Genomic DNA, 21,718 nt, shown 5'->3' on the forward strand with positions numbered 1-21,718 from the left:
TGGCGGTTTGGGAACTGTTCTATATTTAAACAGTGAGCCTCATAAATGTGTTTTTGCTAAATTTGATACAGACATGTCACGGTGTAAACTTCAGACACAGAAGTAAACGGGACTGTATTGTGTATTCAATTTTAGTTTACATATTAACCTAAGAAAGGGTAACCCAATTACTTTTCCTCCTTGTGTCATATGGAGCTCACTGTATATGACAATTTTACAAATATGCATAAAATATGCATCATGTTCCACCATGATGTCCCTGATCCACTGGTGGAAAGACACCTTGATCCTTTCCTCTTTCATCTAGAACTGCTTCATGTCATCACAAAGAGGGTAGAGCAAGTCCTGAAGAATTAATGACTCTCTGTGTCTTTGTTTTGTCATGTTGTCTTTGTGTTGTCATTTTGTTTGTTATTTTTTTTTTTTTTTTGTTCTTTTGACTTCAAGACGGCGCCACGAGAGAGAGTTAATATATATATATACTCCAGTTTTCTCCCACATTTCAAAAATATGCATGGCAGCCTGACCGAATGCTCAAAATAAATTGTCCCTGGGTGTGACTATGACAGCGAATGCCGTCAATGTGTGACCAACGATTGGCTGGCCACTAGTTCAGAGTATATAGCCAACTGCCTGAAGACAGCCGGGATAGGCTCCAACATGACACTTCTGAGCACAAACAGATTAAAAAGTGATGGATGGGTAAACCCTATAGTCGTTGTGTATATAAGAAGGGAAGATGATTAACCAAATTCAATTACTCTTATTATTGTTCTGATTAATTTCTGATTTCACAAAGCCCAATGACTCACTTTTTGCATATGAAAATGAATTTAGTTTAACTTAATACATCTGTGTACAAGATGTTAAAATGTCCAGCGCTCATTTAAATCAAAAGACTCCACTTTAAAGCATGCCAGAAGGTCTCGTCACCTTTTTCTGAAAGGTGGTCTAATTAAGCACTCTATTCCTATCGAATGTGTCAACACATATTTGTAATTCGTACCCTCTGCCCAGTTTTAAGAACTGTCGTGATCATGCAGTGAGTGTAACTGAAACTTACCATTACATTCTAAGCAAGTCCAACGAAGACAACATTACACCTACAGATATAACATCAGCTACCCACACACAGACAGCACAGGCAAAATGTGCTAGAGACTATATTTGCATTGCATTTCCTGAGAAAACATGAGGAGGTCATACCATGTCGGACGGTTTGAATGGATTCCCCTGACCACTGATGCCACCAGAGATACTAAAACCAAGACCGGGCTTCTTCTCTATTCTCACACACAACTAGAAAGAGAATAGAAACATAGACAACTGGAAATATAATGCCATTAACATTGTTTGTAATTGAATAAACATTTTTCACAATTTTCATGTTCTCGTGGCTACAGAATCTTTACTGTCAAAGAAATCTTTGGCAAAAAAATTGGAATGACAGACTGACAAAATGAAATGTATTGTACATCAGACATTCAGGAATAGGAATTACTGTGTAGTTTGTAGGCATGGCCCGATATTAAATTCTGACAGGCTGCTAATGGGGCAAGGAAAATATTGCAGTATCACTGCACTCAAATTACACCTCTAAAATATTAATCAAAACCTTTGGGAAAACACAAATTTTATTATTGGTCTCAAGCAAATGCATGACATTCGTTTGTTTTAACTGCCCATAGTAAGGCCTGTGTAAGCTCTCAGTCGTACAGGAGTGGTCCATCAATGAGAAGGTTTCTTCAGCCGTCATCTGTACAATTTTGAAGGTTTCGGACGTTTCGCCTCCTATCCAAGAGGCTTCGTATATAAATAGGGCCGATACGACCAGTCAGACTTTAGTTCGCTGACGAAGCCTCTTGGATAGGAGGCGAAACGTCCGAAAACTTCAAAATTGTACAGATGACGGCTGAAGAAACCTTCTCATCGATGCTCATAGTAAGCCAAAGTGTCCAGCAATTTTTTTTGTTGAGCTATTTTTTTAAAACAGACACTCATGTTGTCCTTGGGCCAAACTAGAACTTGCTAGCACACTTATCTTTTTGCATTCTAAATATCATCTATTGGAGTGTCTGTTTTGTCTTATTCTGTGTGTAATTAACCCCCCCCCCCCCCGCCCTCCCGCTTACAGAGCGTGGAGTGGGAGTTAACTGGACAATTATTTGGCTCAGTTAATTAACTCTGCAGGCAGCCATTATCATGCTCAAACCTGCTTTAAAATCACCTCAAATAAAGACAAAAATAATTCATAACCTTTATTAACCTATTAGTGGTTACCGAAACCTTGGCTTTCGACAACCACAAAGCAGATTAGACAGGTGGATGTCACTATCTATTTGTCTTACTATTCTACTTGAGTTACTTCCGGGTTGAGTGAACGCTGACGCGTGTGGCTGCTGCTGCTCACCCACAGAAAACCTTATCCTGTGACTGTGTGGCGTCACACGTGTGTATGATTTTTAAGTGCGCCTTTCAACCCTTTCATGTCTTTCAATTCCTTGATCTCCTTGATGTGCGTCTCACCCTGACGCATAGCACACACTGGAAAATTGTATAAAAGGAGCTGTCGCGGGACAGAGAGATTGGGCGAATCACGGGGCAGAATCATCTCAGACTCATCTCGGACTCACAGACTCAAAGAGACTTGCAAAGCCCCGCACAGGCACGCCCGGCTCATGCCGGGCGTCGGACGGACATCACGGCACGACTCGCTCAACTCCACGCCACGATCAAGCTCTGCGCGTCACCTGCCTGGGAGATCTGACAACGAACCTACTTACAAATAAAGAGAACCAGCCAGGAAAATTTTTCCCTCCTCCTCAGCCCAATCAACTCTCCAAATGGAAACACCCAGATTTCCCAGCTGCCCGTGAACCCGGCATCTTCACAGCAAGACCCCTCGAGCCGAGCTCCCGATGGGCCGCCACCACCCGTGGGCGCCCTGACCCCACCATGAAACCTGCCGCACCCTGATGGCCAACATCGTCCAATTCGTCTGGTGACTCTGCAACTAGCTGCATCGTATATGTCCACGATCGCACATCGTCGGACATCGCTTATGTCCACGATCGGACATCGTATATGTCCACGATCGGACATCGTCGGACATCGCTTATGTCCACGATCGGACTTCGGGAAGACGTTTCATGGCCGACACGGCCGCCGACGTCAGCGTGCTTCCTCAGCGTCCTGCAGAGCGCCAGGGCAGCGCGATCAACGCCACCGTCGCCGATGACCTGCCTGTCCGTGCCCGGCAGCATGACCAACCCCACGCTCCTTCCATCCTCACAATCCCGCATCGATTCTCCGACTTGACCGATCCCAGCCGAACAACTCACGGTGCGTAGACCTTCCGGCATTGACTCGACGGCCGCGAGGAAAGTTTCCATCGATCGACTCAAACTGGCAGTCGTAGAGCACTCTTTGCCGTGCTCCCATACAATGACTTCAGGCACCACGAAACTTCCTCCGCAACCACCCCACCGACGCCTGCCATGCCCGGTGACCGTCATCTTGCCTGGCCTCACCATGTCGCAGAATGACTTTTGTTTTTATTTCTTTTTCCTTCATCGCTTTCACCGACTTCGGATCCAGGAGGCGAGCCCTGTGGCGTCACACGTGTGTATGATTTTGAAGTGCGCCTTTCAACCCTTTCATGTCTTTCAATTCCTTGATCTCCTTGATGTGCGTCTCACCCTGACGCATAGCACACGCTTGAAAATTGTATGAAAGGAGCTGTCGCGGGACAGAGAGATGGGGCGAATCACGGGGCAGAATCATCTCAGACTCATCTCGGACTCACAGACTCAAAGAGCCTTGCAAAGCCCCGCACAGACACGCCCGGTTCACGCCGGACATCACGGCACGACTTGCTCAACTCCACGCCACGATCAAGCTCTGCGCGTCACCTGCCTGGGAGATCTGACAACGAACCTACTTACAAATAAAGAGAACAATCAAACTCTTTAACTGTAAAGTGACCATGAGAGTTTTGAAAGGCGCTTATAAATAAAATGTATTATTATTATTATTATTATTATTATTATTATTATTATTATTATTATTATCTCATCTCATCTCATTTTCCGTACCGCTTATTCCTCATTAGGGTCGCGGGGGTTGCTGGAGCCTATCTCAGCTGTCTTCGGGCACGAGGCGGGGGACACCCTGAATTGGTTGCCAGCCAATCGCAGGGCACACAAAGACATACAACAGTCACTCTCACACTCACACCTAGGGACAATTTGGAGTGGTCAATCTGCCTGCCATGCATGTTTTTGGAGTGTGGGAGGAAACCGGAGGACCCAGAGAAAACCCACGCGGGTCCGGGGAGAACATGCAATCTCCACACAGGGAGGCCGGACCGGGACGTGAACCGGCGACCTCTGCACTGTGAAGCCGGTGTGCTAACCACTCGGCTACCGGGCCACCCTTATTATTATTATTATTATTATTATTATTATTATTATTATTATTATTATTATTATTATTATTATTACTGGTTAAAACGGCAAACTGGGCCACGAGTTTTGGTTTCGTAAGCTGAGAAACAAAAGTAAATTAAGCTTTTTGAGTCAAGAAGTAACATTTCCTATGAGACTTCAACTACAAAACAAAACAAACATTATTTTAACAAAACAATGATTACAACATTGTCGCCCACTGACCTTCAAAAGTGACTTTTGGAAGTGCAGCAAAACATGCTGCATTAGATAGACACATGAGAAGAAAATCATGAAATACCTGTTCTTGGTAACTATCAGTGCTCTTCTGGCTCTTAGTTTGGAGAAGACAACGGGCGCTTTGAGGCCGTGGGTTCGTATTGGTCGTCACAACAACCTGGTTGTTGTGGCCCATTCCCTGTTTGCTGTGGTACTGGGAGCTGTTGGGAGGGTGTGGAGGCTGATGTGACATGTGGGATGTATGCAGGCTGTACTGGGATTGGTTTCCCGATGATGACAGGACCATGGGCAGACCAGCACTTGAGTAGACCTGGCCAGGGGTATTCAGCGCTAAATGGGAAAAACAAAGGATTGATTGGATTGGATTGGATATCCCTTTATTTATTTATTTATTTTGATGCACTAGAATTAAATTTTCCGAGGAAATGTTCTCAAAATCGCAACATCCCAGAGTCAGAACCAATTACCTCGAAAGTAGATTATCATTTACCTTGAGGCACATTCCCGGGACACTGCCCCCCTGACAGAACGACTGATAAAGGCATTCCTGGCTGATATTGGACCCCCTTATTCATCATTACACCATCATAATCCTGTTGGCCACCCATACAATGAGGTGTTGTGGCCATGGAGGAGGATGATGAGGTGACGATGGTGTTGTGACAGTGGCCTCCCTGGGCAAATTGCAAGGAGGCGTTAGAGAAGGTCTGCTTATTTTGACTCTGTCATGTACATTTATGTCAACTCTGACCTTTTTCATGAGGTTGTCAGGTGGGACATCTCTCCTACCGAGTGAATAGGGAGCCCATTGATTGCCCCCTGACACACACTCTTGATCATTATCCAGCATTGCAGCCTGCTGGGAAGGGCTCTTGGAGAAATAAAAGGGACAGAATAATATTTGGCAAGAAGTTGACAAATTTTCTGACACAAATAACATAATAACAGCATGATTTTGATTTTGTTTTGGCATGGAACATAGTTTTTATTTTTGCTTTATCCAGGCTCAGCTGTTTGTGAAACCTTGTAACACCACTAGAAAGCTTTTGTCATTATTATTCCTATACCTCCATTGACCTTTTCACCTGTGGTTGTGGTTTTCGCATTGCACTTTAATTTATTATCATCACCTGCTTCATAACAGTACTGACTGTGAGTCTGCTTGTATTGTTCACGTTTTTTCTACTTTGTTGTGATTGTAAAGTTGTTTAAGATTTTGCTTTAACAATATTCTGCATCATCCATTCCTTCTTTAACGCGACTATTCTTCAAGATTCATTACATATCTCTCCATGCAATGCAGTGCCAGGGGCTCAATGTTCTAAATGGGTACTCACAGCAGCAGCAGAAGGAGAAGAAGGTAGTGGCAGCCATCGGCCAGCAGGGTGCTCAAACTTAGCGTTATTGTAAACGTTTAAGTTCAAAGTACTGCTGCGCCCCTGGCCATGACCCCCGCCCTGACAGAGCATGCCCAGCATGAGCGAATTGTGCTTTAGGACACCACTCTGATTGGAGAAGACAACATCACATGACATGGGTGAATGAAAAGAGATGGGAGGCATAGCCAACACAGAGTGTGCTGCTGCATTGGGTAGACAGACAGGAATCCAGACACACATCAATAACACTACGTCTGTGTAAGCTCTCAGTCGTACAGGAGTGGTCCATGGATGAGAAGGTTTCTTCAGCCGTCATTTGTACAAATTTGAAGGTTTCGGACGTTTCGCCTCCTATCCAAGAGGCTTCGTCAGCGAACTAAAGTCTGACTGGTCGTATCGGCCCTATTTATATATCCCTAATGTTCAGGCATGGCGGCACCGGACACAGCTATGATAGGTCCCTACTCTCAGGTTGGGGGGAGCAGAGAACCCCTCCCTGTGGCCCCACGGATTGTTCCTACATTCCTGACTAACGACTGGCCTATTTCCCCCACTCCCACCGGTATCACCTCATCAGCATTACGAATGTTGCCTAACCTGTTTTGCCTAAGCAGGCTATTGTATGAACGGAGTTTCTGAAAAATTACAAAGAGTCCTTTGGCAACATAAAATTCCAATTTATTTCAAACCGATAAACACGTTAAGGCAAAAATTAGTGCATCCAAAATATAGGCTACCAAATGAAAAACAAAGTAATGTAGTTTATTCCATACATTGTAAGAATGAAAATTGTAAAGAGCAGTACATTGGGGAGACAATGTATGGAATAAACTACATTACTTTGTTTACCGGAGGGAGTGGGGGAAAATTGTACTTCAAAATTGTACAGATGAGGGCTGAAGAAACCTTCTCATCGATGGACAGTCCTGTACGACTGAGAGCTTACACAGACGTATCTGAAAATTAATACATTTAAATTGGTTGTTCTATGCTAGAATATTGAAACAGAAAAGTTTCTTTGTCTCACACAAAGAAAAGAAAAAAAGGTGGGGGCGAAGGAGTCATTTGAGACGTTAGTGTGCGTGTCAGTGCGCGTGTGTGTGCGTGTGCGCGTAAGTGCATTCATTGTGTGTGCGTGTGAACGCGCATCGTGACTGGGGACTGGCGCTGCTTGCGCCCTTTTGTTCTTTGAGTTCGAATAAACATTGCGAGGTGTGTCCCTTTTTCTGAGTGAGAGTTAACAGAAGGAATTTGTGAGTTGGAGATTTGGAAAAATGGGTACAATTTTTTCAAAGAAAGCTCCGATTCATCGGGATATTGAATTTATGTCTAAAAAGTTCCCAGGAAGTGAACTTTATTGTAAGAAGTGGATGGAACATGGTGAATTTTCTGGTGCTTTGTAAATTCAGCCATTGAAAGAGATTATGTTTCGTTTGAAATTCCAGGAGGCGTCTGCCGTTGGCAGATCTCTCCAAAAGATCCGTGATGAGATTTTAGCTTGTGATACATGGCTTACACAAGTGCGAATCAGAGAGCATGAACTGGAAGTGAAATGAATTAAAAAAGAGGAGAAAGCAATGGTCGCGATGACTTCCAAAGTGAGCTCGGACGATGAAACTATTGCTTCATCTGTTGGACGTCTTAGTGAAAAGATGGCAGATCGAAAGCAACCATTGTTTCAAACTACAGAGCAACCCCATGGGAGACCAAGGGGAGGGGCTGTGGGCTGCCCCGAGCGAGCGCTTCAGATCACCTACTCCTTCTTCTCCTCCTTGTATCCGTTTGAAGAATTAAAACAAGATGTCTGGGACATCATTGGAATCGGGTGAAAGGGTGTTATTCTGGTAAAACTTCAACAGGATCAAACATTACGTATGAGGAGGTGACAGCCCAACGGAGATTGGTTTGTGAGAACATTATGGAAAAAATCCACCGGGGTATGAAATTCAACATAAAAAAATGGGGTACATGTGAAAACATACTGAAAGGACGCTCTCAATTTGTTTTTCTGACACCCCAACTGTATTCTTTTCTGACATGATGAGGATTCCATATATGTTGACCAATTCAAGCAGATTGGAAAGAATGAAAAAGCTATGTCTTCAAAGATGGTCGCTGAAAAAGTACCTCCTGCCTTAAAAGGACAAAGGAGCTCATGTTCTTAAAATCGCCATTGCTGAGACAGAGAATTAACCGATGCGGTAGGCGGGGCGAGCTGTGGAATGGGGAATTTGAGCTTGGGAGTCAGAGGTCAAAGGGGGGAAGGATCTGCGCGCGGGGTCCACTCCACTATTTCCCCCCGTTCACTCTTCCCCTCCCCTTACTGCTTTATATAGACCAGATGCGGTTTAGGAAGAATAGATTGGAACAGACGTCCCCTACTGGGGACACTCAGTCGTTACACCATTTTTTTTTCTCACAAGAAATGTATTCATGTATTGTTGACCTTAAAAAAAGAAAAAAATGGATGACTTCTAAAATTATTTTGTACATTGACGACATCTTGCTTGATTCACTCACTGAAGAGAAAAAAAATGGTATCAATGACTTTGTTCCAAAATCTAGAAAGTACAGGTAATATAACTTCCTTGACTATGTTACAGTTTTGCCAAAAAAGAAGTTGAACTTCTAGAAAAAAAGATGATGACATTTCTACAACCTGATTTGGATGACACACCTTTACCTGGCAGCATCTACGTTGAAATTATTGCTGATGGTTCATTACCAAAAACATTCAACGCAAAAAACAGAAATTGTTGCATTGACTGAAGCGTAAATGGATAGAAGGAAAGATTGTTGAACATGCAGATTTATTGAGAGGATTATTGAAAGCTATCCTCTTTCCAAAAAGTGTGGCTTTTTGCAAATGTGCAGCACACACAAGGGCTAAAGACAGGATTAGGTCATGTAATGCAAGAGCAGATGCAGCCGCCAAGAAGGCTGCTCAGACTACTTTCAATCTAGTAAATCAAGAGAGACGTGAATTAGTGCCCAGACAAGTGTTGAAGGAGATACAAGCATTAGCTACAAAATCCGAAAAAGATTTGTGGCTTGCCTATGGTGCTAAGCTAGTTGATGAGCTGTATAAAATAGACAATAAACCATGTTTACCGAGAAACATGTTCCCTATGGTGGCTCGATTGAGCCATGGTAGGTCACATGTATCAACAGGAGGGATGGTTTGAGATGATGTAAACATAATCCACAGGGTAAAATGCGACCAAAAAGAGGAAAATTTCCACAGGGGTCACACCCCTTTGAAGTGGTCCACAAGGATTTCATTGAACTAAGCACAAGTAATTCTTATAAATACTGTTTGGTGCTAATTGATTCATTCACCAGATGGGGGAAATTGTGCCTTCAAAGAAATCCGATGCATTATCCGTTGCAAAAGCGTTATGCAAACATATTATTCCAGAACATGGCATACCATGAATAATTTGGAGTGATAATGGGCCACATTTTGTTAATGATGTAATAACCAAAATTTCTGAACATTTAGGAATTGCATTGAAAAAAATCACTGTGCATATCATCCACAGAGTGCAAGATTAGTTGAAAGAACGAATGGTACTATAAAAAATCGACTCAGCAAAACGATGGAGGCAACAGTCAAATTATGGCCTGAACGTCTATTTCTGATTGAATTATATGTGAAAATAATGGCCAATAATAATGGCTTAACGCCTTTTGAGATCTTGCATGGAAGACCATTTTCCTCCCATGAAGGTGAGGGAAGGTGAACTTTGGGCAAAAGAATGAATCAGATCCAAGCGCTTTGTTGGCAAAATCGTTGTGTGAAAATTTTACAACAAAAAGAGGTCCACAGCATGTGTACTGCCGCAGTCCTCTTTGTTCCCTCCACAGGACCAGAGGCTGCTGTGCCCTGGAGACGAGGTGCTGATCAAGGTCTGCACCAAAGTGGGAAGGGCCATTTACCGTGCTGATCACAACGCCAACTGCCATCGAGGTGGAAGAGAGACGGAGCCAAACTACTCCATAGCCATGGGCTTGGTCCACATCATCTTGCTGTACCAATTCGTGGAGGCAATCCAGATGACACACGTAGAGCCTCCCATTCCATCAGCCTGCGAAACTCCACCCTTACACCCAACAACGGCAGAAAAGTGTCCAAACATGGCACATCCTGTAGCCTGCTTTCCACTACAAGCTGCAGGAATTGTGTCATTTCCTCTTAGCATCCTCGTGAACGAAGCACGACAAGATGGAAGCAATTATCCTCAAGAGTTTTGGTACACTCGTATCAAGTCAGGGAAGGCTTGGACCACTGGTTGGGATTCCGTTGTGGTCCGTTCTAAGCCTAACACAGAATGGGTTCGAAATAGCTGTGCCCATGAAGCAAAACGAATCGTCCTCAAGATAGCTTGAGGCGACTGGTTAGGAACTGGAACTGGAACTGGTGGTACAATGACTGATATCCAACTTGCTATCATAACTCATGATGTTGCAGGATGCATGGACTTGAGACTCTGTCCTGATTTTCGTGAACACCACACTGGTTTTCCCGTAACTATATACATCATGTCATCTTTGACATCACCAGTCGTGACATCGCCTTTCCAACATAAACCGCACATCAGACTGACAGCCTATGTTGAAATACCTGCCAAAAAAGCCCAAAATTCAGGTGTCATGGACGCATTATATCAACCGTTTGCAGGAGAAAAACATGACTGGAATCTGTTGCTATCAAACACATGGTATCGTTATGCTACATTAATTGTGAAACAAAATGTGAAAAGTAATTGTTCTGTTTGTTCCTATATGCCACATTTCGTGATGCAACAGCGCATGCATTCAAAGGTATTTGGAGATAAAATGGCTCGAGCTGCGTATATGTTAATATCTTTTCATAAACCTGATCAACATTTTCCGGTTCTTCGCAATGCTTCGAGAGGAGAGATTGCTCCAAGTTTAGATACAACATTTTGGAAACTGAGAATCAGGTTATGACTGAGAGCGGGTGGCGATTACCAGTATGCGTTGCAATATACGGTACAGGTCAAAACTTAGGTATTATAGATGAGGATAGATGTTTATATGTGCTACCGTTAAACACCAATGTCACCATTTTACCCGTATCTTCACACCTTTGGCGGTTGTGGTTGGAAAGTATATTCTTTTATTCCTCCGAGAGCCTACGGTTTGTGCGCACCTGTTACTGTAACTGACAATACTTTCATCGTTACCAGTCGTCCAGCACACCATCATGTGAAAAGAACAGTGTTGTTTAAGCCCCATGATTCAATCTGGGGAATGTTCCAGAACAAATTCAAACACCATAGCACTGGTAGTAAGGTAATGTTAGCTCTTTTTCCACAAATTGAAGTAGCTAAAAACATGCTACGAATTGAAACAATTGACTACAGGTTTCAAGTGTTTGTAAATGCCAGCTTGGAAGTAGATGAAATGCAAAACACTGAAATTGCAGCAATTAGACAAATGGTGCTGCAAAATAGAATGGTTTTGGACCTTTTGACAGCCCCACAAAGGGGCGTCTGTGCTATGGTGGGTGACACTTGTTGTACGTACATACCCGAAGAAGCGAATTCCATAAACATGACTGATGCTTTGTCTGTTGTCAGGGATTTCAGAGATGCCATGGCCAAAGATCACCGGCCTGATCAACCGTGGATTTTTGAAATGCTTTTTGGGGGCCCTTGGTATACGACTTTGCTCAGAATGTGTATCCCTTTCGCAATTGTGATTGTATTTATTTTCTTAGTCATTGGTTGTATTATTCCATGCTTAAGAGCAATGCTAATAAATATGATAACTAATTCTCAGGTGAATTACGCAAAGGTTTTGTATCAACAAATGCGTGAGGGGACCCTGTGTTGTAGCTAGGAATAGTACACCATGGCCAGAGTGTGGTTGCTCCAACAAACCCAAGCAAAAAAAGAAACGGAGAGCCGAGAAGGAGTTTTCCTCATTAAAATTTAAAACCCTCACAAATGGAGAGGTTGCATATCACAGAAGCAAAGTTGTGATAGAGGTTTTTCGCCTTCTCCATGGTGTTAGTTAGATTAGGTTAGATAATATTAGATAAAATTAGATTAGATTAGATTAGATTGGATTAGATTAGATGAATAAAGTAAAAATAAAGAATGGTTCCCTGTGCAGTTAGTATGACGTGCATGCATGAAAACTGTTTTGGAAATGTATGAACTGATGTTTAAATGTGCAACAGTAGGGAATGATAGAGTGTTTATGCACATTAGTAAACATATTACGTTATTTCATGCTTAGATTAGTAAACATATTATGTTATTCCATGTTTAGCTCAGTACATACTATGATTATTGCATGTTTAATATAGTTTACATGACATTATCAAGCTTATTAGTTCAATAGTTGTTGCAAGACGCAACAACTCCAGATTCAGTCTAAGGTCCTCCCAACACTGAGTTGTTCGATTGGACGGAAGATCGAGTTGTCCGTAGCTGATTGGACAACAGATCGCTTCTGTGCACGTCCAAAAACTAGTCGGAGCGGGAGCTCTTCACCTCTCTTTGTGATCTTTGTTCGTGTGCTCCTGCCTTCGCTCCTGCCTCGACGAGATAAGTGCTTTTTCTGTCTCACTAGAATAAAGTAGTTTTGTGTTCACCATCTATCGTCGTCACTGATATTTTTTATCACAGAACTTCGTTGAACACCGAAGCAAAAAGAGAAACAAGAATTTAAAACCAACAATGTTTGTTTAAAAAAACAAAATAACAAAAAGCATGACAGTTTCAAGTCAATTCTGTAGGTGTATAAAGTTTTCCGTGATTTGACACTTCAAGACTAAGCAGATAGTACAATCTTCATGATTCATTACTTTTTTTCTGGGGATTTCTTAAACAGTCACTTTGTAGCTGTTAAACCGGATTCACTGACTTGCAAGGACCTTTTTAATATGGCTAAACACATTCCATCTCCTGATCCATTATTGGACACTCTTATCCTCACAAAGATCGCAGAGAACGCTGGAGCCTATCCCAACTGTAATCAGACAGTAGGCAGGGGCACCCTGAAACAGTTGCCTGCCAACTGCAGGCCACATATACGTACACTGCAGACAAAAAACATCCACGCTCACACTGACACAGAGGGACAATTTAGAGGGTTCAATCAGTCTGCCATTCATTTTTTTGGAATATGCGAGGAAACCGCAGTACCCGAAGAAAACCCACATAGCAAACATGCAAACTCCACACAGGCAAAGAACCCGGCACCTCTGCAATCATTGGGCAGTCGTGGCGGAAACTTTTCATGAGATGTGGTCTAATAAATGTAATCACTGCACGTTATTGTCATTTAAATGTGCTTGATTTTGTTGTATCTATATGAAGTAGCAAATGCACTGCGGTGTTATCTAAGCACATTTCAATTTTTCTTTGCACTGTGAAGACAACGCGGTAACTCGTCAACCACCGCGCTGCCCCATATGATAAACCTTGTTTTTTTTCTATTTCTGGCTGATCTAAACCTGCTAAAACAAATGATGTGGCAACTTTCTAAAACATTACAAGGGTTAAGACCAGACCAGGGTAAAAGTGGTAATGAGAGCACAATTACTTCAGCAGGACAAGTATGTGATACATGTTTTCTCCAGAAAATGGTACTACTGCAACTATTTATATAATTACTACTGATAGTTTTTAAAAATGATTATCGTTAACGATTTATGAATTGCTTTATTCTACATTACACATTATATTAAAAATTACACAGTAAATCAGTTAAATAAGTGAGATATTATTTTAGAAGTAATTGTAATAAGTAATAAGTGTTGTTTCACAAATGTTGGATTGTGCCATTTCACGTCATGGTTTCTTCTGCACCTGCTTACATTAGTAGCAGACAAGATGTGATAGTAACTTACGCAGATAAATACAGGTAATGCCTACATACACTGTATGTGTGACCTCTCATATCCATATCATTTCAACATACCCTATCCAGGCGTTTGGCCTCAATGTGTCTCAGCAGCTGTTGCCTCCAATCGGCAGGCATTTTGGAAATGACGTCTTCAGGCTTCTGTGATACCACAGGTCGTACTTTGATGGTGTCATCAGAAGGTTTCTCTGGGGAGGTTGCCAGAGTATAGTCAGGAGGCATCTTCTCCAGGAGGGCCGCCATTGTGGGACGAGCTGATACTGGACGTGCCTGATGGTCAAGTAACAGTCAATTGGACTGACATTATATTTCCTTTTCACCATCAATCCTGTATGGCTAAACATACACTGACGAGAAATCAGGCTGCATGTTGAGTATCAATATATTTGATTATCTGTCTGGCTAAAGAAGCATGGCCTGCCACAGGAGGTGCTGCAACATTTCTACACAGCTGTCATCGAATCCATCCTGTGTTCTTCCATCACCGTTTGGTTCGGGGCCACCACAAAAATGGACAAAATCCGACTTCAACTGTCCGTTGGGACGGCGGAAAAAATCATTGGCACCGCCCTATCTACTCTCGAGGACTTACACACTGCAAGAATCCAAACTAGGGCGCGGAAAATCATACTGGACCCTCCGCATCCTGCCCACCACCTTTTCCAGCTACTCCCCTCCGGCAGGCGCTACCGATCCATCCGCACCAAATCCAGCAGACATTTAAACAGCTTCTTCCCCCAAGCCATTAACTCTTTGAACAGTAGCCCAAATGGAACTGTATAGTGCCTCTTTGCAATTTTTTGATGATGATACTAGTGCAGCGTGTTCGACCGGAAACAAATTCCTTGTGTGTTCTACATACTTGGCAATAAAGATGATTCTGATTCTGAAATGACAGCATATACAGTGGTGCTAACATCTGTGTTATTTACTGAGGTGAGACACCTGAGATGCTCCATAGGTCTCAGTGCTGTAGCTTCGAGCAGACAGGGGCCGCCGTTGAGTCAAGCTCCTTGTTGGATAAACAATCAGAGGTTTCTTCTGTTCCTGGTAGCTGGAATAATCGTCATCGTAGCGTCCATTTCCCTTGTGCATCATTTGAGTCTGATTGTCTTCTGTGTTGGCAGAGTGGTCCATGGCAGTAGAATAAGCCAGCGCCCGACTATAAAGAGGAGGGGCTCCCTGATGCTGTACAAGCAAAATTTGTTTCAATAGAAGGGATAACATTGCTTTTTTTAATGACATAGTAAATATGTATACATTCTCATGTCATACTTGCTGTCTGTATTGACTTTCTTGCAAGGCTTCCTGCTGGGCCTCGTGGACTCTACGGAACAAAGCTAGTTCGGTAGAGCTTACCAATGAGTCTGCTCTCCTCAAAAACCCTGGTTTAGAACGCTGCGATGGGATTGGTTGCAGCTGCTGATTAGTGGAACCATCCTGACCTATTGGCGATTGTGGGAAAGAGAACATATCCAGTGGTGGGTAAGCACGATACCGAGGGCTCACCAACTCCTTAGGTAAAGTCTTTCCAGGTTGATTGATATACTCCAATGCTTTTGATGAGTGGTTGACATAATCTGGTGTATTGGGGAAAGGTGGAGGGGCCCGTCTGTCCATCGTCACCTGGTTGGTTAAAATTGTCGACAATGAGTAATGTTTAATTTGCTGCATTGACGATAACGGGTTCTCAAACTCATGTCAAAAATGCAGTAAAGTTTAAAAAAACAATTACAATATTCCTTAAGGTGTTTTTCACAGATTGTTGAAGGTTTATGAGTGTTTGGGAGTGTAGCAAATGCCGTTTTTCCCACAGATTTTGATAAAAGTTGCTAAAAATTGCAAAGGTCTTCAACAATTGTTGGCAGCGATTTTCATGGTTGCAATACATTTGAATGTGTTCAAAATATCGGCAACAAACTTGCACGACTGTCAAATGTCGTTGCAACCTTTTTGTGAGTTAAATGAAGACTGACAAATAAACATTTGCTGTGTGGAAACATTGGTTTACATTCCCTGTTGAGTGTAAAACAAGCTTTAAACATGCATCGTAAATGCATGTTGCTGACCTGGGGATTATAGTTTTGATCAAAGTGGTAGGCTTTATGTGGGACTGCAAGTTTTTTGTCGTGCCCCTGCTGATTCTGGTTGTCATGTGCTGAGATTCCAAGCCCCTTATCTAACATTGGTGCAGACTGGGACCGAGCCATGTTGGTCTGCTCCATGGAACCTGGCAGCTCTTGGCGGTCCAAACAGCTCTGCTCCTCAATGGATGAGCTGTAGCTGTCCATGGGAATACTAGATATAAAGAACCAGTGTAGGAAGAAAAAAAACAAAATAAGCGCAAATATGACTTATCACAACGCAGGTAATGTAAGTCACATAATAAAGAATACCTGTAGACTTTATAGGCTCCAATATCAATCTCATCGATGCTTTGCGATTTTTTAAACTTTGACCTTGGTTCTTTCATCATTGGAGACAATCGGTCAGATGTTTTACTCATTACCACGGTTACCTTGTTGCCCCCAGTGACAGTTAGCTTGTCCTTTCTATTTTGTTCCCCCTGATTGTTGTGATGTAACCAGCTTCCAGGAAGAGGCCCTGATGATTGCTCCCTCCTTGCACAAGAAGGAAAAAGAGGTGAGTGTTAGGGCAATTCGCTATACGAACACATTTTAAACATCTCTTCTATTTCCTTTCACATCGTTTTATTTTCTCGGACTTCCTGTCATCATGTCATTCTGTCTGCCTATACATGTCACATTCTGTCCACCTTCACAATGATGTCACATCCTGTCTGTCTCTATAAAAGCTCTCCCAACAAGCCCCACGTTCTCATCCCTCTCGGCTCTTCTCACCTGCCTGCCTGTGGGCAGTCACATTTCGTGCCATGCCAAAGATTAAAAAATATTTTAGTTGTTACTTCCTGCTTCACTAATAATGACCCTAACAGTAAGAACTCAATAGACCCAATGGTGTATGGAGTACTTACAAACAAATGTCAATGGTGTTTTTTCTAAATAATGTCCTTGGATTGACTACTGACAAGTCCACACTGTTTCTTGCCTCCTTTGCAATTTCAGTTGAGATTTGAAGGGAGTATACAGTAGCTGGATGGAACGAAATGAAAGAAAAATGAATTTCCTAGAAATGCAGCAAGTGGAGAAAGATCTCCCAAACCTCCCAAAACGTAAGAAAATGACAATTGTAAAACTGGTTAAGAACTTCATCAAAAACTTCAGACAGATTAGCGTGCAAATATGTTGCCCATATGAGACATAACAATGAGTACTGTAGTACAGTGGCGCCTTGGTTAACGAATACCTTGCCTTATGAACCTTTCGGTTCACGAACGTGAAATCTATGAAAAATAAACCTTGGATTAAGCACTACTTTTCACAATACACCCCCCCCCCCCACAACGGCTGGCGGAGTAATCTTCGGCAGAAGAACACCAAAGCACACGGCCGAACAGCGCCCAGCCGGCCTACCTTTCCACACCCCATTTCTATGAGTGCACACGTTGATCGTCTTCAACGATACTTTGCTGTTATGACACCGAAAAATACCTCACCACAGGCTAATGTTCAGCCGAAGAAGACACAAAACAAAATTACAGTTGAAGAGAAGAAGATCATTGAGAACCACGAACGAGGTGTGAGTTTGTGGCAACACAGGTGCGCACCGTGGCTTTCATGTGACTCTCAGCCTGACACATTTCCCACACTGTGTGTCACTTCCCTGTGTCACGAGCGAGTTGACAGCTGGGCGGGGCCTCCGCTCCCGACGTCCGCCAGCTGCTGTCAATTCCCTCATCACGGACATTTGGACATTTAAACCAGACGCTGGCACTCACCCAGCGTCGGAAGATACTATGCCTCGCGCCTCGCCTGTGCCTTGAACTGCTATCAGTATGAGAGTTGCTTCGCCCGAGGTATTTTTTTGCCACGATCGCGTCAGTTTGTACTCTCGAGATCGTATGCTGTTTTGCACCCTCGTGTGCTTTTTTATTTTTCCCCGAGCTAGTGAGGTTGGACGGATCGCCCCCGCTCACCCACTCGCTGTGCTCTGTTTTATCACTTTTTGTTCAACAAGTTTTTTCCGGGTCCGCGCTATCTCGGACCCGCGCCTTTTGTTAATAAATCATCTGCCAGCACCAATGTCTGTGTCACCTGCTTAGAGATCCTCCCCAACCATTAACGTTCCGACTTCTCAACGTGACACCCTGAGAGTAACTTTCTACTACCATTCTACAAATAAAAAGCCCGGTGCCGATATGCTAAGTCCACCATTGCTACACAAAGGGGTTATTTACTCGATGTTTCGAGCTGCTTTAATGACACTGAAGTTGTCACGTGCGAGTTGACAGCTGGGGCGGGGTTGCCGCTCCCGACCTCCGCCAGCTGCTGTCAATCCCCTGATCACCGATACTGGGACATTTAAACCCCCGCTTCTTGGATTGGATTGGATTTGCCTTTATTAGTCTCGCAGTGGAGAAATTTACATTTCACAGCAGCAAAGTTATGAAAGAAATGAAAGTAGAAAAGCAAAACATAGGAGCTGCTGTAAAGGCAGCCACTCTCGCGGCGCCGTCTTGAAAAAAACTTCTTCCAGAGGACAAAGCCTCTTTCCATCGAGTGGATTCGCGTGGGGCGCCCTCTCTTCTTGATGCTCGTCACTCAGGATTGCTTTAACGGGTAAGTGACACCGGCATGCAGCTATGTTGAATTAATGGATTGCAGAATGTTTTTTTTTGGCCAAGGAATTCTAGTTAAGGATGATTTACGATGGGGGGGACCTGTAGGCAGAAGTGCTTGTATTGGCGATCAGCTCTCTACTCTCAACTCTACAGCCCCAGGCGTAGAGTTTCTGCACGTGACTCATGAGGCCTTTACAGATTACGACGTCTGCTGCCGCGCGCCTGGCAGACCAGGGTTCCATTCCCTGATGGTCAGAATACCAGGGGTTATGCGCAAGGGCCAGGGGGAGATTAATTTCTTGAATTGGAGGATTATATGGTCTTTTTTTGTTTAAATGCAGCTGCAAATATTCATAAATCTTCCGTAACGTTAATGCATTCACCAACATTAGTGCATTCGTCATCGTTGCATGCCATGTGGTGTTCCGAGGTTTCGGGAGTTTCTTTTTCTGGGGAGGACAATTCGTGGACACAAGGGGGTCGGTAAATGAGAGCCATTTTGGGGGAGCCGTCTGTCTTTGTGTGTCTTTGTGTGCTTCTATGTGTGTGTATGTATGTCCATGTGTGTATGTATATGTGTTTGTGTGTGTGTGTATGTGTGTGTGTGTGTGTGACTTGCCAATGACGAAGAGAGTGTGATGCTTGTGCTTAGTGTGTGTGTTGGACTGAATGACTGGAACCATGGGGGGCGTCTGCACTGATCGCACCTCTGACAGTTCATGCGATCAACCAGATGCTGGAGGGAAGGCCAATTATTTTAAAAGACAAAAGGCGAGTCTTGGGGAATTTGGCTCAGGTGGGTGGGGAAGATACTCGTGGGGGTGAGGCAGCCCCTCCCCACAGGCACCCCCCTCTCCCCATACAGCAACCGCGTGGAGGCTTCAGCTGTGCATTATACAATGCTGCAGAGAGCACCCATGTTGTTTTCTGTGGGGACTCAGTCATTGCAACCTGAGTTGGCAAATCAATTCACAGAGTGACAGTGACAGCGTTGGTTCAAGTGCCAGGAGCAAATCAAGACGTTCTGCTCCATTGTATCCATCTGATCATCTTCTGGGGACGCCTGTGAATATGATCAACATGATGGAGTTGGAAACATTTTTTGGGGGGCCGCCTAAAAATGTTTTCAAGATTCAGAGGCGCATTCTAGGATTGGCGAATTGATTCATTCGATACATAATGTACCCTCCGATAAAAACAGAAAAAGAATAAGGCGGATGCGTTAACATTGGCAAACGTGTTCCTGCCTGCATGTAATCTGCTGCGCAGTTCTCCTTTCTTTCACAGGACGAGAGACTGCCCTGTGGAAAGAGCCATGTCATTGCAAGAGGACTAGTGAGGGCCATCCAGATGACTATCCCGTCTCATCGAAACACCTGCCCAACCATGCCACATCACGCAGCCAGGAAGCCAGCGGGTGCAGCAAGGAGACTTTCGTCTCCGCTCGACGTCCTCATGAATGACATAACACTAATTTTCGCCTTAACTCTTTGATGAATACCGTCCAGTTGAAACAAAAACTAAGTAAATTAAATAGGCAGGCAAATTAGACTGATTGATGAATATTCATATTAAACTGGAATAAATTGACATGGTAAATGGTGCTAGATTCGCTGGTGATTAATTACTTGATAGAGTTGAAATCATGGGGCTTTTTGTTTCCACACGGCGCATAACACAACAAAAGAAAACACAAAAAGAAGACAAAAACAACAAAAAAAAGCAAGGCTCATGAGAGCACTTGCTGACGGCTGCCTACTTTCTCAAGCTTAACAGTGAAAAAAACGAACTTCTCCTTGTCGGTACCAAATCCACCCTCCACAAAACTAACAGTTTCTCTCTCACCATTGACAGTTCAACCGTGTCCCCCTCCCCTCAGGTCAAGAGCCTGGGTGTCATCCTCGATAGCTCACTATCTTTTCAGTCCCATATAAATAACATAACCCGGCCTGCTTATTTCTACCTCCGTAATATTAACCGTCTCCGTCCCTCGCTCACCCCTCACTCCGCTGCTATCCTTATTTACAGTCTCGTCAGCTCCCGCATCGATTATTGCAACGCATTTCTCTTCGGTATCAATCAGAAATTTCTCCATAAACTCCAACTCGTCCAAAATTCTTCAGCCCGGATCATCACTAGAACCCCCTCCTTTCACCACATCACCCCTGTCCTCCAGCAACTCCACTGGCTACCTGTTAAACATCGTATCGAATTCAAAATACTTCTGTTTACATTCAAAGCCATCCATAACCTTGCCCTTCCCTATCTTTCTGACCTGCTTCAAATCTCTGTTCCCTCTCGGTCCCTCAGATCCTCATCCTCCCTTCACCTCTATGTGCCCTCTGCCCGTCTCACCACGATGGGATGCAGAGCTTTCAGCCCCTCTGCTCCCAAACTCTGAAATTCACTTCCACCCAACATCCGTAATATTGACTCCCTCCCTTTTTTCAAGGCTCACCTCAAAACCCACTTGTTTAAAATTGCTTTCAATGTCTAGTACTATCTGCTATTTTATTATGTATTATTTTACTTATGGTTTTATTGTTATGTGATTTGTCTTATTGTTTTTATTGTATAGTGTCCTTGGGTGTTTTGAAAGGCGCTTGAAATAAAATGTATTATTATTACTCAGGCGCTATCTTGAAAAAAAAATCCCTGAAGTCAAAGGACAGATGATTCAAACATGCGATATATATATTGAATTTGATGGCGATAACAAATTGGATCTGATTGGATTTACCTTTATTAGTTTCGCAGTGGAGAAATCCATTTGAAGAGTACAAGGTTGATTTGCTAAATATGATGACTAACTTTTTTTCATTATGCTTTTTATCAAGGTCAAAATCAAAGTCAGCTTTATTGTCAAATATGCTAATATGTATGACATACTGCACAGATGAAATTACTGTCCTCTCGGACCCAGCATGCAAGGTACATATTACTAATTACTTTAACAAACATAATAAACATGAAAATGCCAATTTGCCGGGAGAGGGGAGCCACTGGGGCGGCCCGGTAGTTGAGTGGTTAGCACACCGGCTTCACAGTGC

At 43.3% G+C, this 21,718-nt stretch overlaps 1 protein-coding gene across 15 annotated transcripts in view; it reads right to left on the reverse strand.

Annotated features, from left to right (window-relative positions):
• The window catches only part of lrrc7 (leucine rich repeat containing 7), a 193,221-nt gene that overhangs the window by 9,171 nt on the left and 162,332 nt on the right, over positions 1 to 21,718 (reverse strand). For 10 of the 15 annotated variants that reach the window (XM_089001790.1, XM_089001788.1, XM_089001789.1 and 7 more), the window contains 10 exons: positions 16,363 to 16,587; positions 16,036 to 16,264; positions 15,242 to 15,592; positions 14,912 to 15,154; positions 14,024 to 14,236; positions 6,023 to 6,190; positions 5,437 to 5,556; positions 5,176 to 5,359; positions 4,747 to 5,015; positions 1,207 to 1,299 (listed from right to left, as the gene is read on the reverse strand). In XM_089001790.1, coding sequence (XP_088857916.1) covers positions 1,207 to 1,299; positions 4,747 to 5,015; positions 5,176 to 5,359; positions 5,437 to 5,556; positions 6,023 to 6,190; positions 14,024 to 14,236; positions 14,912 to 15,154; positions 15,242 to 15,592; positions 16,036 to 16,264; positions 16,363 to 16,587 — 2,095 coding nt within the window. Of the gene's footprint in view, positions 1 to 1,063; positions 1,122 to 1,206; positions 1,300 to 4,746; positions 5,016 to 5,175; positions 5,360 to 5,436; positions 5,557 to 6,022; positions 6,191 to 14,023; positions 14,237 to 14,911; positions 15,155 to 15,241; positions 15,593 to 16,035; positions 16,265 to 16,362; positions 16,588 to 21,718 lie in introns of all 15 variants that reach the window. The other 5 variants (XR_016115647.1, XR_016115646.1, XM_089001795.1 and 2 more) reach the window with 3 other exon arrangements.

This window comes from Hippocampus bargibanti, linkage group LG07, assembly GCF_051943395.1.
Source record: "Hippocampus bargibanti isolate YZ-2025 linkage group LG07, ASM5194339v1, whole genome shotgun sequence".
Taxonomy (NCBI): Eukaryota; Metazoa; Chordata; class Actinopteri; order Syngnathiformes; family Syngnathidae; genus Hippocampus; species Hippocampus bargibanti.